The following is a 13,751-nucleotide window of genomic DNA, read 5'->3' as shown; positions in this document are numbered from 1 at the left end:
CAGGTGCCTTTTCCAGCGCTGTGTGAAAGAATTAACTGAAGAGAACAGACTGCAAGGGGGCAAAGCGAGGTGGATAAGCCATACTGGCACTCTACATCATGCTTTATTCTCTTTCATTTGTTAAAAACAGGAGGAGAAAAATGTGTTCTCTTCTAGATTCTCAGTTGCTCCTGTATTTCACAATATCACTCATAGGTTTGGGCTGGTCTAGGTGGTAGTATTCTGAAACTTCTGCCCCTTGTAGGACCCAGAAGAATCCTCCTCTCAAACTGCAGGGCCCAGGCACCAGACATGGATGGCTGCAATGACCATTGCTCACCTGAGCAAGAAATATTAGGCTAGAACTGGTTCCTTCCTTTCATAGCAAGCTAGGGAACAGCATAGATCAGGGAGGAAGAAATAAAGCCCCATGCTTCCAATCTCTGTATTCCTATATTGGGGAAAGCTCTTGATAGGTACAGCCCAGGTGCTTCATCTAGGTGAGCTCAAGTGGGAGGGCATCTGGGATGCTCGGGCATCTTATTGACATTGCCACATTTCTCAGCAAAATCATACTAGTGGATGTTAGGCCTGTGATATTTTGGTTGTTGCTATTCTGAAATCTTTTTAGAATGCACAATGACTGTTTTATTGATGTTTGTGGATATCCAGAATGGCAGCAAATACACTTAGACAGTGCTGCTTTCCTGAAAAGAAGGACATACAAAAACAGTTTTTTAAAGGCTGTGGTGTCCATTATTATATGTAGGCACTAACATTTATGATACGTGAATTCAGACACCTAAGTGATTTTAATTCACAACTCCTGCAAGATAACTGGTAGGAGGTGCCCCCATCCCCCTCAAACTTATCTACAATGGATCAAACATACACAAACACCGAACACTGGACATCAAATAAGACCCTTTGCATTGGCCTTTGATGCCTGTGAAAAAATGAGCTACACTAAATGTAATCACACAGCTAAAACTGTGGCATTCAATAATGCTGCACTTCCCTGCCAAACTGACACTCATCAATAAATCATGGATTTTGTGTCGTTTCTTCAGGCATCATGAAGAGAAACTTAATCCTGATAAACTAGCAATTCAGATCCAAGGACAGGAAATAAGGAATAGAACTATCAGCCCATCATTCTGTCTGCCATTTAACCAATACATAACATTTAATGGGCCTCCAGAGATTATGCTTACCTTTCTTGGCTTCACTTTGTCATGGTAGTCATACTGAAAGATTCCTTTGTAGCTAAGTCCTAACCACCAAGGGATTCCCTGCTTGTCCTAGAAGAGAGGAAGGGAGGGACCCACACTGAATCATTATAGTACCAATAGGGATCTGGCAAGGTAAAATGGAAATACAAAGTGGAAGAAAAATGACCATTTTCTGCCCTCTGTGCTATTTATCTTTCTTTTGTGTATAGACTGTAGTGATGATGAAAACTTTGGCATTTAGAAGGTGCCCTTAACATAATCTGTTCATTAAAACTCTCCCCTTTGGAGGCTCTCTCTCCTCTTCAGTAACTTGTGGTTTGAAATCATCCTGCATAAAAATATTTCTTTCTGGTTGCAGGTTGAGGCAAAACAGGCTATCACAGCTAAGTGTGGGAGACTCCTGGTTTATGGCATGCATCTATGAAATGTAGCACTAATTTGATGTTGCTTACTGAGCAAATCTGATTGGGGGGAAGTCAAATGGTGTACTGAAAATGTTTTATAGAGAGGTGTTTGCATTTCATGCAAAAGACATGAAGAAAGCTGCCCTTCTCTGCCTTTAATTGTGTTTGTGACAGCCAGTGTAGTGTAGTAGTTAAGAGCAGGTGGATTCTAATCTAGAGAACCAGGTTTGATTCCCCACTCCTCAACCTGAGTGGAGGAGGCTTATGTGGTGAACCAGATGTGTTTCCTCACTTATACATTCCTGCTGAATGACCCTGAGTTTGTCACAGTTCTTCAGAATTCTCTCAGCCCCACCTACCTCACAAGGTGTCTGTTATGGGGAGAGAAAGGGAAAGGAGCTTGTAAGCCACCTTGAGTCTCCTCACAGGAGAGGAAGGTGAGGTATAAATCCAAGCTCTCCTTCTTCTTCTAATTTTGGGGGCGGGGAAAGTATTAATAGTTTTTAACTATTTAAAAGAGATGCCAGAGATTCCAAGTGCAACCCTAAGAACGCTTTCCTGGGAGTAAGCTTCATTGAATAGATCTGAGTAATAGTCTAAGCAGATATGCTTAGGACTGCTCTTTAAATGTAGCCCATAATAACTTAATGTCAGTTAGTAATAGGCAGCCCAATCCAGAACTCTTGGTGGCTGCAGATGGTGCCACTGCAGCAATACTGGAGTAACTATGAACTGGAATAACTGTGCAAATGGGTGCATTCCAGGGCCAAAAGGGCTCCCCATTCTGACTAAAGCTGCCCCTGCCCCCAGGAAAATCTCCTTTGGGCCAGCGCAGACTCCTGAGTCAAAGTGTTGAATTACCAAGCAGCATCTTAGCTCCAGCATGAGCAGGGACGTAGGTATAGATTTTTTATGGGGGGGGGGGTTTCGGGGGTGGGGCCACCCATCCCTAGGGCATAGCCACGCCTCCCCAAGCCCCGCCCCTGGCCTAGTGCTTATAAAAGCAGCTCTCCGAGGTCGGGGATGGCAGACTCCCCTGCCCTGCCCTCCCCTGTCCCTCCCCTCTGGGCAGAGGCACAGAGGGAAAATGGAGCCTGGTGCAAAATCTGAGTTTTGCGACCCCCACCCCCGGGGCAGCTGCTGTGATGCTGGAATCCACCCCCAAACAGCATCACTTTCAATGGTGTTTAAACTAGAGAGCCCAAATTCTCCTTTTAAATCCACCTTAAAGGGAGAATCTGGGGTCCCTAGCTAAACAACATTGAAAGTGATGCTGTTTGGGGGTGAATTATCCCCCACCCTGAAACAGCATCACTTTCAATGTGTGTAGTGGTTAAGAGCAGGTGCATTCTAATCTGGAGGAACCGGGTTTCATTCCCTGCTCTGCCACTTGAGCTGTGGAGGCTTATCTGGGGAATTCAGATTAGCTTGTGCACTCCCACACACGCCAGCTGGGTGACCTTGGACTAGTCACAGTTTTTGGAGCTCTCTCAGCCCCACCCACCTCACAGGATGTTTGTTGTGAGGGAGCAAGGGCAAGGAGATTGTAAGCCCCTTTGAGTCTCCTACAGGAGAGAAAGGGGGGATATAAATCCAAACTCTTCTTCCTCTTCTAAACTGAGGACCTCAGATTCTCCCTTTAAATCCATGCCGAAGGGTGTGGATTTAAAAGGAGAATCTGGGGAAATTTGGGGGGTACATGCTGTCAGGGGTGCAATTGTTAAGCTAGAAGCACCAAACTTTCAGGGTATCTTTATGAGTCTCTCCTAATGATATCACTCAGGTTTGGTGAAGTTTGGTTCAGGGAGTCCAAAGTTATGGACCCTCAAAAGTGTAGCCCTCATCTCCTATTAGCTCCCTTTGGAAACAATGAGGGATGGGACACCTCCTTTGGAAGTCCATAGCTTTGGACTCCCTGGACCAAACTTCACAAAACCTGGGTGGTATCAGTAAGGGACTCTCTTGATAGTACATCCCAGGTTTGGTGAAGTTTGGTTCAGGATGTCCAATGTTATGGACCCTCAAAGATGTAGCCTTCATCTTCTATTAGCTCCCATTGAAAACAATGGAGGATGAGGCACTCCCTTTGGGAGTCCATAGCTTTGGACCCCCTGGACCAAACTTCACAAAACCTGGGTGGTATCAATAAGAGACTCTCCTGATAATACATCCCAGGCTTGGTGAGGTTTGGTTCAGGGGGTCCAAAGTTATGGACCCTCAAAGGTGTAGCCTTCATCTTCTTTTAGCTCCCATTGGAAACAATGCAGGATGGGGGCACCCCCTTTGGGAGTCCATAACTTTGGACTCCCTGAACCAAAACTCACCAAACCCAGGTAGTATCATCAGGAGAGCCCCCCAAACAATCCCTGAAAGTTTGATGCTGCTAGCCCAAACAATGTGCCCCCTGCAGGCCAAAAGCCAAAAAAGCACTAAAATGTTTTAAGAACCCACAAACGGAGGGGCGGAGCTTTGGACATGAATGGGGGGGGGGGTTCAAACCCGAGAAACCCCCCCTTACCTACGTGAATGAGCATGAGTGTCTCTCTGTCAGTGTAAATGCCCTTATGCTGGCCCAAGTAGCATTTACACTGATGCTGGGGGTCATACCACCCCCTGTGTCATTTCCGTCCCCACTCCAGATTGCAGTTAGCCTGTATTTTAGGATTCAGTCTCCTCCATGCATTAGGTTCATTCTGTGAGGAGTAAGATACCAACCAGATAGAATCATAGAAACACTTTTATTTCACATTGCTACAAACTGAAATAGATCTTGCCAAATGTACCCAGAAGGAATTCGTTACAATTTAAAACATTTCTATGCCACCTTTCCACACAATTCAGGGTCCCCCTAAATGCCTCCAAGTTCATTTTGATTAGATGAAGGGATAATTTCTATATCTATGACTACAGATGAATTGTATGCAATTTTGTTGAAGATTATTTATGAGTATAAAATTAGGTGCCAAAAATTAATGGTTGCAATTCAAATCCCTGAATAGGCTAAAGTCAAGGTCTAAGATGAAGCAGCACTAAACTTTTGCAATCCACTACACTACCTACTTATTTATCCCAATGTTCCTCAGTTCAAAGTGCATGAATATTAAGTTATTAAAACTAGTATGTTTTTTTCACTAACAAGCAGTGGAAATCATTTCTCAATTAACCAGTTCTTTTAAATCTAACAATTTCTGGTCAGCACATACCTTGACTGCATAGTAATGGACTCCATACGTTGGGAGGGATTCTACGATGCTCATGTAGCTAAGGAAAGAAGAGTAGAACAGTAGCACACTGAAAATTCATATGGCCAAAGGAAGAAGGAAAAATAACAGATTCATGCACATCTGATTATTCTATTCAACTAGCGCAGTCGCCAGTAAACAGTGTAACAGGATTCTAAAAATCCGAGAAGACACAAAAGGATGTTAGCATGACATCCCAAAATTTAAGTGGATGATGGGGTCGGTAGATCCAATTATTAAAAGTTTTAAGGGGAATACAGATTGTGAACTTCTGCAAATTCAAAAAGTTGGTATGACAGGGAGATGGCAAAGGGCAGCCAGGGTCATGATAGCAGCCCTTGGCCATGGAGATCTTAGTTCAGGAGGAACCTGCACCCAAGGGAAACCATAACGTATCCTGTGAAGGGACCTTGGGGTGCATGTATGACTGGGGGCCGGACAGACAGTGTGCATCTACGCCACGGGCGGAGATGGGATTTTCCTGGGCAACTGAAGAGAACTAGGGTGATGGGGAGGGTCAAAGTCAAGGCAGTGTAGACGGTTCCAGATCCTGGAATAGGTTTTAAAGAAGATAGTTAGGCATAGTTTGGGACTGAACCGGGCGGGGAGAGGGGGAAGATGAGTGAAGGAACTCACTCCAGGCATGGAGAAAAAGCCACCCTGTGCAACAAAAGTAGAAATAAAAGTACTATTGTTTGACAAACTCTGGCTCGTCCAATGTCTTGCATGAGTCACCTGCTAACAAGCCTGATCAGAAATGGAGACATGTCCCTCGCTAGGCTGCTAAGGTCCTCGTCACTTACAGTGGGCATGGTGGAAGTGTTTTCATAATTTACTTAAGCATGCTTCCACACAGAGGTTTTTCTCTGCTTTGGAATCCACATTGGAGTGCTTTTTAAGGAGCATCTAAATGCCATGTGCTTCAATGGCTCCTTCTATCCTTGGTATGCTAAATCCCTCCTTTGCATATGATCTTTTTGGAAAGACTGTGGTCCAAGTGTATTAACATGTCATTTGGACAGGAAGGTGTGTAGATTCAACATTTCTGCTTTTAAAATAGTAATTTTTATAAAGCTACAGTGATTGAACACTATAGTGCTATACGATTTATACTGTTATACCAGTTACACATTTTTTAAAAAAATTATTAAAGTCCTTGAAAAGTACTACGATGACATGTGGAGAAACACAAAGGGAAAATGGTGACTGAAAAAGGAAAATGCAAGGAGTATTTCCTGTGCAGATGCTGTGCAGATGCTCCAATGTCAATGTGCATGCCTGATGAATGCAAAAAGGGGAAACTTTGCTTTGGGGATGCCATCATAGAAAGATTAGAGTTCTATAGTTAATGGTTAGAATTAGGCTGGGAGGTAAAAGACAGAGAGGCAGACAGAGACAGAGGGACAGCAGTTAGCAGGCTCAGATGTTAAAGATATAACTAGATTTATTTAGAATTGTTACAGTTATTGAATAAGCAGCTAACACATGTTCAGCTGGAGTTAGCTCAGGGATTTAGATTCTCTGTGTTGGTCTAGCATCTTCTGTGTCAGGTCTGTGTGGATGGAACCCAAAGTAAGTGTTGCCAACCCCTTTTGCTGAAGTCTGAATTCTTTATATATATGTTTATTGTTCTAAAACAAACCTTTATCCGATGAACATTTGTGTGTGTGTAAGCTTAATTCACCCCATGCTGAGGCTGAAGACTTTAACAGTGGGCTATAGAACAGAAACATTTATAGTAAATGCTATTCAGATGCCCCCAAGGAGGGTGGTCTAAGCGTGAGGGTGATTCTAGGTGGTCTTAAAGTGGGGTACAGGTTTCTAGGGGAAACTTTGCCCCATCTGTCACAGTGTGATATAATTTTTTTTCCAAATAAATAAACGAATAGTTTCAGTTCTGCTGCCCAGGCATTAAGCATCATGAAAAGAGTGCCATTAATAAGGCATTTCTTTCCCTGAAACACTGGTTTACTTTAGGGTATATATTACAGAACCACTTTTCAAATTCTTTTCAAATTTTTTTCAAATGCTTTACAATATAGTCTAAAAATAAAGTTTCCAGGGAAGTAGCTCAACTTTTGACAAATATACCCCAAAACAGCAACTTTTAAAATATCCTGCTTTCGGAATGCTTTCTAAACATACTCCTCTACTAAGACTGAGAATCTGTCATGGAACCCCAGCAAGCTGCTGGAGATTCTGGGATATAGAGTGTGAATGCAACTTATATTGGGCTTCACTGTCTCCCCACACCAACTTAATGTGTGCATGGAACATGCCCAGCATATCTGTATAACCCCGGTTGCAGGGAAAGACTGGTCATTGGTCACTGAGGTTCTTTTCAATTGCATTTGTACAGACGAACCCAAGAAGCTTCCAAGGAACCCAGAGTTCCCTTGAAAATCACTACGCTAGAAAGAAAAAAAAGCAACTGCAGTGATGAGAGACACAATTTGTGCAGAATTTGCAGATTCCAATATATTTGACCTTCGGGATCACAGGACAGAATTCCCCATTTCAACTTACTTAACAATGGCTTGCCCTCTCGTCTGGCCATTTAGCTTCTTGTAGTGTTCAATAACCCGGTCCTCACTGTGTAGGAGAGAAACAGAATCTTATTAGCTTTAGCACAGCTGATATACTATGAAATTACTCTTTTGAGTAGAAAAAGACATCTTATGAAGGGTAGCAAGCAGCCCAAGGAATCTCAAAAATATTTTGTGAGAGAAAGGAGTAGGACCAAACAAGGAGGGAAGGTCTGATGAGGTTGCCAGGAAATGGGAGAGAAAAGGATGGAATCCCTCCCCCCTTGAGCGCTGCATGTCCCGACTTGTAAAAGCAGAGAGCAGACTTTTGTCCAATATTCCATGTTGGCTCTGGTTTATCAATGGACTGCTCTGGCTTTGTAGATATTTTGGGAATTCTGTATTGGAGGAGAGACAGGAAACACCTAAGGAAGAATGAGTTCCAAATGTAATAATATTTCAAAAAGGGTTGTTCAGTAAAGTAAAACCGTAGTAACAAGTTTGTGTTGAAATCATTGGTTTTTGTTATTCTATGGAGAATAATGAACTTTTGAACTGTGGCCTTATTTTGCAAAGCTTATTCAAAGGATATATGCCTTTTCCTTTACTCATGCAAAAAACATGTCAGCTTTACTAGGAACAATTTAGGAAAATATGACTTGCTCCCAACTCTGGAACATAACATCAAATCCTCTCTTCTGAGATACCTCTTTGGATTGATGAAAAAAAACTCTTCTACCAGGTAAGCTTATGCAAAGAGGTTTTCATCATAGAAGAAGATAAGATGGCAAAGGTGGTCCTGGAGTATTTCAGTTCACACTGTGCAGTCAGGGATCACATGTCTGTGTACTTTTCTATTTAAAGAACTCCTGGCACACAGGAACTGAGGTAGCCAGAAGAAAAGATTTAGCCTTTCCATCTTCCTGATTTGTGATTCTGTATGTTTTTTAAAAAACTTTTCCCATTGGGAACTATGTAATTCCCCAAAATGCAGGCAAAATAGGCGGCAAATATGTAAGGGGCATTGAAACCAGATGGTCCCAAACACAAGAGACTCTTTTTTCAGAAATGAAATATGATTATTCATAAAGATTATGGCTTGGATCCTAAGCAGAACAAGTGGAGTCATGATTGAGGAAGGCAACTTTCCTGCCTCCCTCTCTTCTTGCAGTGTTCTTCAGGACCTAAAATTGTCTTTCTGTGGCTTGGTTGACCTGAAGGAATAATCTGTGGGAGCAAACTGTAAGTCTGCAGCAGGAGGAGGAATCTTCAAACAACATCCTCTCCTCCTCCTAAGATAGAACAGTGGTTTTGTTGGACTAACAGCTGCACTGATGGAAAAGCACCATGGGATCCAACCCTATATTCTAGGGCAATATATGGAGCATTAATAAGTAAGATTAGGAGAGTCAACATCTGGTCTGACAGTTACATTCTGTTTTTTAAGTGGTACTGTACAATTAGAAGATTCTTCCAGATTAAAAACAAAAAAGGTTGTAGTCCTTATGAGTGCAAAGACAAATCTGAAAACACAGGTTCCGCTGCATCTGTAAGCCCAACTGGTTGCTTTCACTTGACATCAATTCCAGCTGACATGAAGTTTGCCACAATCTCCCAAGCCTCACAATTCTCTCTCTACCCCAGTCTCAAATAGTTTGGAAAACTTTCTGGTTAAATTCAAAAATAATCCAGGAATTTCACAGGTTCACTGCTCTGTTGCACAGTCCAGGCTAGCACAAATTTTGCAGAATCAGTCCATGGGTAAAAGAAATGGGCCAATCTTCCTTCCCTACTTCCCCCACTGTCATCAAATTATGAGACTTCAAAAAGTAAAGTAGCAGTCAATAAGGGAATTCCCCATCCACGTCTGGCCTTGGAGCTTAACGCTTTAAAGAGAAACATGAAAGAGCCACTAGCAGCAGAATCCACCTCATGTATGTCAAACACCCCTCCCCCCCATCATTTTTGCACTGATGAAAAAGATGGAAAGGCAGGCTAGGTGTGGGGAATGCCACCCCCCCCCCCAAGGCACTCTGAATTTAAATAGGATGCTGCCTTTTCTTCTAATCCATCAGTGAATTTAATTCTTAGCCTAGAAGATTATTACAACACAAGGCATATTCATGGTGCTGGATGTTTTCAAAGCCCCATAAGAGTGATAGGCTCTTTTCAAAAATGCAGGTGTTGTGAGTGAAAAATTCCCCACAGATGACTGCAAGTCATGCCTTTTATGCTGCTCTATTTCTCACTAATTCACTCCCAAGGCAAGACATGATACAGATTCCTGCCTAAAAGTGGCATTTTGGGTAAAAGCTTTGTTTGATGAAGCTCAAAAAAAGAAAAAAAAGATCTGAACACCATGCTTCCTTCCCACAACTGATCCAAAAAAGATCCAAGCATCATCAGTCTCAATGACTCCAAGACCAACCCAACTACTTCAGATCCAAACAAGATGACAGGGAACACCATGAGCTCAGTTCCTACAATCCTGAAGCACAGTTCCTCAGGGTCTCAGTTAAAAAAGGCTCAACATCAACATACTCAGAAATGCCTCTCTCTAATCAAAGTTGTCATCCATCCCTTCCTATATTTTCATGAAAACCTGGTTCCTCACAAAACATCCCTGGAACCAGTCAAAGAATCAATTTACATAGTAAGAATGGCTTCCCCCTTAGGCCACTCACTGCCTTCATCTTATTCTGCCTCAGAAAGTAAAATTCAAAAGTCAGAACTTCCTATCCCATGTTGTTAACCCCTCTCACTTCCCCAACCTGTTCTGATGGCTTTGCATTTGATATCATCTGGATCATCATCATACCGAGACCTCCAATGTGACTACTATGAACAAGGCTGGGATCCATATGTTCCTCCTGGTTCCAACCAAGAAAACAAATCCCTGCAGGGCTTCTGACAATTTCAGTCCTTACCCAGCATATTGACCAACAGAAGAACTAGATCCTCATCAAATCACTCAGCATCATGGCAACAGTATATGCCATAGCATTAGCCTTTCTTCCAACCTCTCCAGAACTCCTCACAGAAGACAACACCCTTCTCAGCAAGAAAGCAATCACAGAAGACCAGCCCTTGGGGTTCTACTCCAGATACTTCCTAGTTAAGGCAAGGTGGGGGAGTGAAACCCATCCTTGATGTGAGAGCCCAGAGCAAGTTCCTATTAATAAAAAGATTCAGAATGGGCAATCTCTAACAATGGGCAATCACACACAGCCAGGGTCAATCACCAAGTAGTGGGCTTTCTCAGTTGGAACTTGTTAGCAAGTCATGAATGAACTGGGTTTTTCTTGCATTCATCTTCCAATGTTGGGGAATATCTGCAACAGACTTATTTGTTATCAGTCAAAACAGGAAATGCAGTTCCTTTTGCTCCAAGATGCATGAGATCTACACTCACTGAGGGACATGTTTCAAACCCAGTGGACAGGAGACCTGCTATACACTTCCCCCCTGCTACCATTGATCCCAAGAGTCCTCTACAAACAAAGACTGCTATCCTAATAGCTCCCTTCTGGCCCAGACAATCATGGTTCCTGACACTACAGGCCATGTCTTACAACTGCAACATCCCCCTTTCAAGGGAACACAGCTTTCTTCTGCAGGGCCCATTCCTGCTTGTGAACATCGGAAGCCCGCATTTAACAGAATTGCTCATTCAATGACCAACAGGAAATTCCCTGAACCTGACAAAGGAGCCCTATTTAATTCCAGAAAGCCTGGCATTCCTAATGAGATAAATGGAAATATCTCTTTACATGGGCCCTTGCAAGACACTACCTGATGAACATAGATGCCATGAGAGATGTGGCTCTCAGAACAGCAGTCCTGCAATCTCTGTTCAACTGAGAGCTCACAACTGCCCAGTACCATAATGATGAAAACAGGGGTTGCACTTACCTGTAATTGTTGTTTATCGAGTGGTCAGTGGTGCTGTCACACAACCAGCCATCCTGCCCACTGTGGCTCTTAACACAATCTGATAACTTTACCTTACTCTAAAGGTGGCGGAGAAGAACTGAGGGAAGGATGCTCAGCATGGGGGAAACAGCATGGGGGAGGGAACAAGGCACCCCCCAATTACTTAAAATTGGATTAATAAGGTAGCGAGAGTTGAGTAATGGATAGAGAGCTAGACTTGATTCAGAGAGGCCAAAGTCTGAAGCTTCTCTCAGGTTGGCCATTGTCTGCCTCTGCATAGCAGCCCCAGACTTCCTTGGTAGTCTTCCATCCAAATACTTACCACAGTTGACCATGCTTAGCTTCTGAGATCTGATGAGTCTGACTAGTCCAGACCATCCAGGTAAGAGCCCCTCAAGATTACACAGAAACAAATCCACTAACTGCCAATATCTCCCATGAATGCTATCAAAAGTGTTAAACCGTTACGCCCTGTAATGATGTAAGAACCTAGGGGGGCCTTAATCAGATCAGTCTTAGCACACTTATCAAACTTCATTGCCCACAGATCTTTAAGAGAAGCCAGAACTAGCATACAACTGACATAAATTTATATCATGTGTTATTCTGATCTTCTGAAGGTTCTCAGCATAAAAAAGAGTATAAAAGCTTCTAAACACATAGAAAATTTACCAGTAGGCGAGAGATGGGTGCTCCTTAAGTGCTTGTGTTGGAAGCGCTGGAAGTTTCTTTAAGTCAGTCCTCACAACTTCATTGCTGAAAAAGAGGGCCCAGAAATGAAGGTCATTATGTAAGAAATTCACCAGGAGGCTTGATATGGCTGACTGACTGACTGACTGACTTTGGCCCCAACATCTGCTCTTCCATAATGAAAGACGCTGGGGGTTCTTTTTTCTTTCCTTTTATATATTTCACATTAGAGAGTAAAGTGACCTTTCCACTGTAGTATTAAAATCACAGCAAAGCCTCCACAGATGTCTGGATTCCACCCCTCCCCCAGTTTAAAAACATCAGCTCTGACTTGTAAAAACCACAAAAGTGCATTTTCGGAGAGAAAGAGATCCTGCAGGGAAATCTGCACTGAGTATGAAAAACAAGAGCCCTCCCCTTGATTTACTCACTTCCAAAAGGTTTCCAAAAAAAGCAGCAGTTTCCTAGAATAGCAACCTGGTGCTCACATCTAAGTAATACCTCCTCCCCACATTTAGAGTTTGCTGGAATATATCATCACTCCTCTATGGGAGCACCAGAGGAAATGTGAACCAGCACTAGAGAGGACACAGCTCGCCACTCCTAAAAAAGAGGCCAAATTCCTGGACTGGACAGGATTTATATGGAATGCTGCAGGACAAAGCACCACTTTTCTAAGTTCATTTAATAAGGGCCAAATGACACAATATATTTTTGGAAAGCCAGGTCTGCATTGACTGAACATGATTTGCTATCCCTCCAGCCACACATGAGGTCTGGGGAATGTCAACCAGCAGGAGTCCAATTCAACTGGGAACCACAAAGTGGGAGGAGTTTGTGTTTTCCAAAGCCACAAAGGCTTCTGGGGTGGGTGGGTGGGGGGGTCTGGCCCATTTTGGATCTGACCAAGCATAGAGTATTGTACACGCAACTCAGAATCGGGCAGATAACACCCAGGGATGACTTGCCAAAAATGTATCATGTAGTTTGGCCCACAGTTTTGCACAGGACGGCACCGTAAATTGATTAATAGCATGATTTTAATCAATTAATAGATTAACTAAATCTGCACAAATTTTTACATGACTAAAGTAATTCCTCTGAAGATAATAAATCTTTGGGGAATGCATATGGTTGCCAATATCCAAGTGGCAGTTGGAGATCTCTTGGGATTACAGCTGATCTCCAGGCAACAGGGATCAGTTTGCCTTGAGAAAATGGCAACTTTGGAAGGTGGACTCCACGGCATTATACCCCACTGAAGTCCTTAACTCCCCAAAATTCACCCTTCTCAGGCTCCATCCCTAAAACCTCTAAGTATTTCCCAACCCAGAGCTGGCAAGCCTAGGGATGTATGCTTATGACCTAGCAAGCACCACCTTAGACAATGCATTTCCTCCTGAAGGAGAGTAAAGAAAGAAAACCTCTTTTTATCATGGAGACAGCTAGCTTTGCAGTGTAGTGGCTAACAGTGGTGGACTCTAATGAGGAGAACCAGGTTTGATGCCCTACTCCCATAGGCGTAGCTATAACAGGGACATCTGGGGACAACTGCCCCAGGCGGCACCTGTTGAGTCACGAGGGCCCCCCCAGAAAATCGCCCCCCACACTTCTGCCAGCCAGCCAGGTGCAGAGCAGAGCAGAGCCAGCCGTTGCCCAGGCAGGCCTCGGCTGGCTCTGCTGCTGTCCGAGGAGGAGGTTGAAGTGAGCCAGAGAGGCCTCCACTTTTTTTCCTCCCTGCCGCTA

At 43.3% G+C, this 13,751-nt stretch overlaps 1 protein-coding gene across 1 annotated transcript in view; it reads right to left on the bottom strand.

The window, feature by feature from the left end:
* FRMD4A (FERM domain containing 4A) overlaps positions 1–13,751 on the bottom strand; it is a 257,212-nt gene that overhangs the window by 72,618 nt on the left and 170,843 nt on the right. Inside the window, exons 7-10 of the mRNA XM_048501600.1 lie at positions 11,988–12,071; positions 7,384–7,449; positions 4,819–4,876; positions 1,194–1,280 (exon numbers count right to left, since the gene is read on the bottom strand). Of these exons, the coding sequence (XP_048357557.1) occupies positions 1,194–1,280; positions 4,819–4,876; positions 7,384–7,449; positions 11,988–12,071 (295 nt within the window). The remainder of the gene's footprint in view (positions 1–1,193; positions 1,281–4,818; positions 4,877–7,383; positions 7,450–11,987; positions 12,072–13,751) is intronic.

Source organism: Sphaerodactylus townsendi, linkage group LG06 (assembly GCF_021028975.2).
Source record: "Sphaerodactylus townsendi isolate TG3544 linkage group LG06, MPM_Stown_v2.3, whole genome shotgun sequence".
Classification (NCBI taxonomy): Eukaryota; Metazoa; Chordata; class Lepidosauria; order Squamata; family Sphaerodactylidae; genus Sphaerodactylus; species Sphaerodactylus townsendi.
Note: the sequence above shows the minus strand (reverse complement) of the source record. Positions and strands in the feature narration are given on the sequence as shown.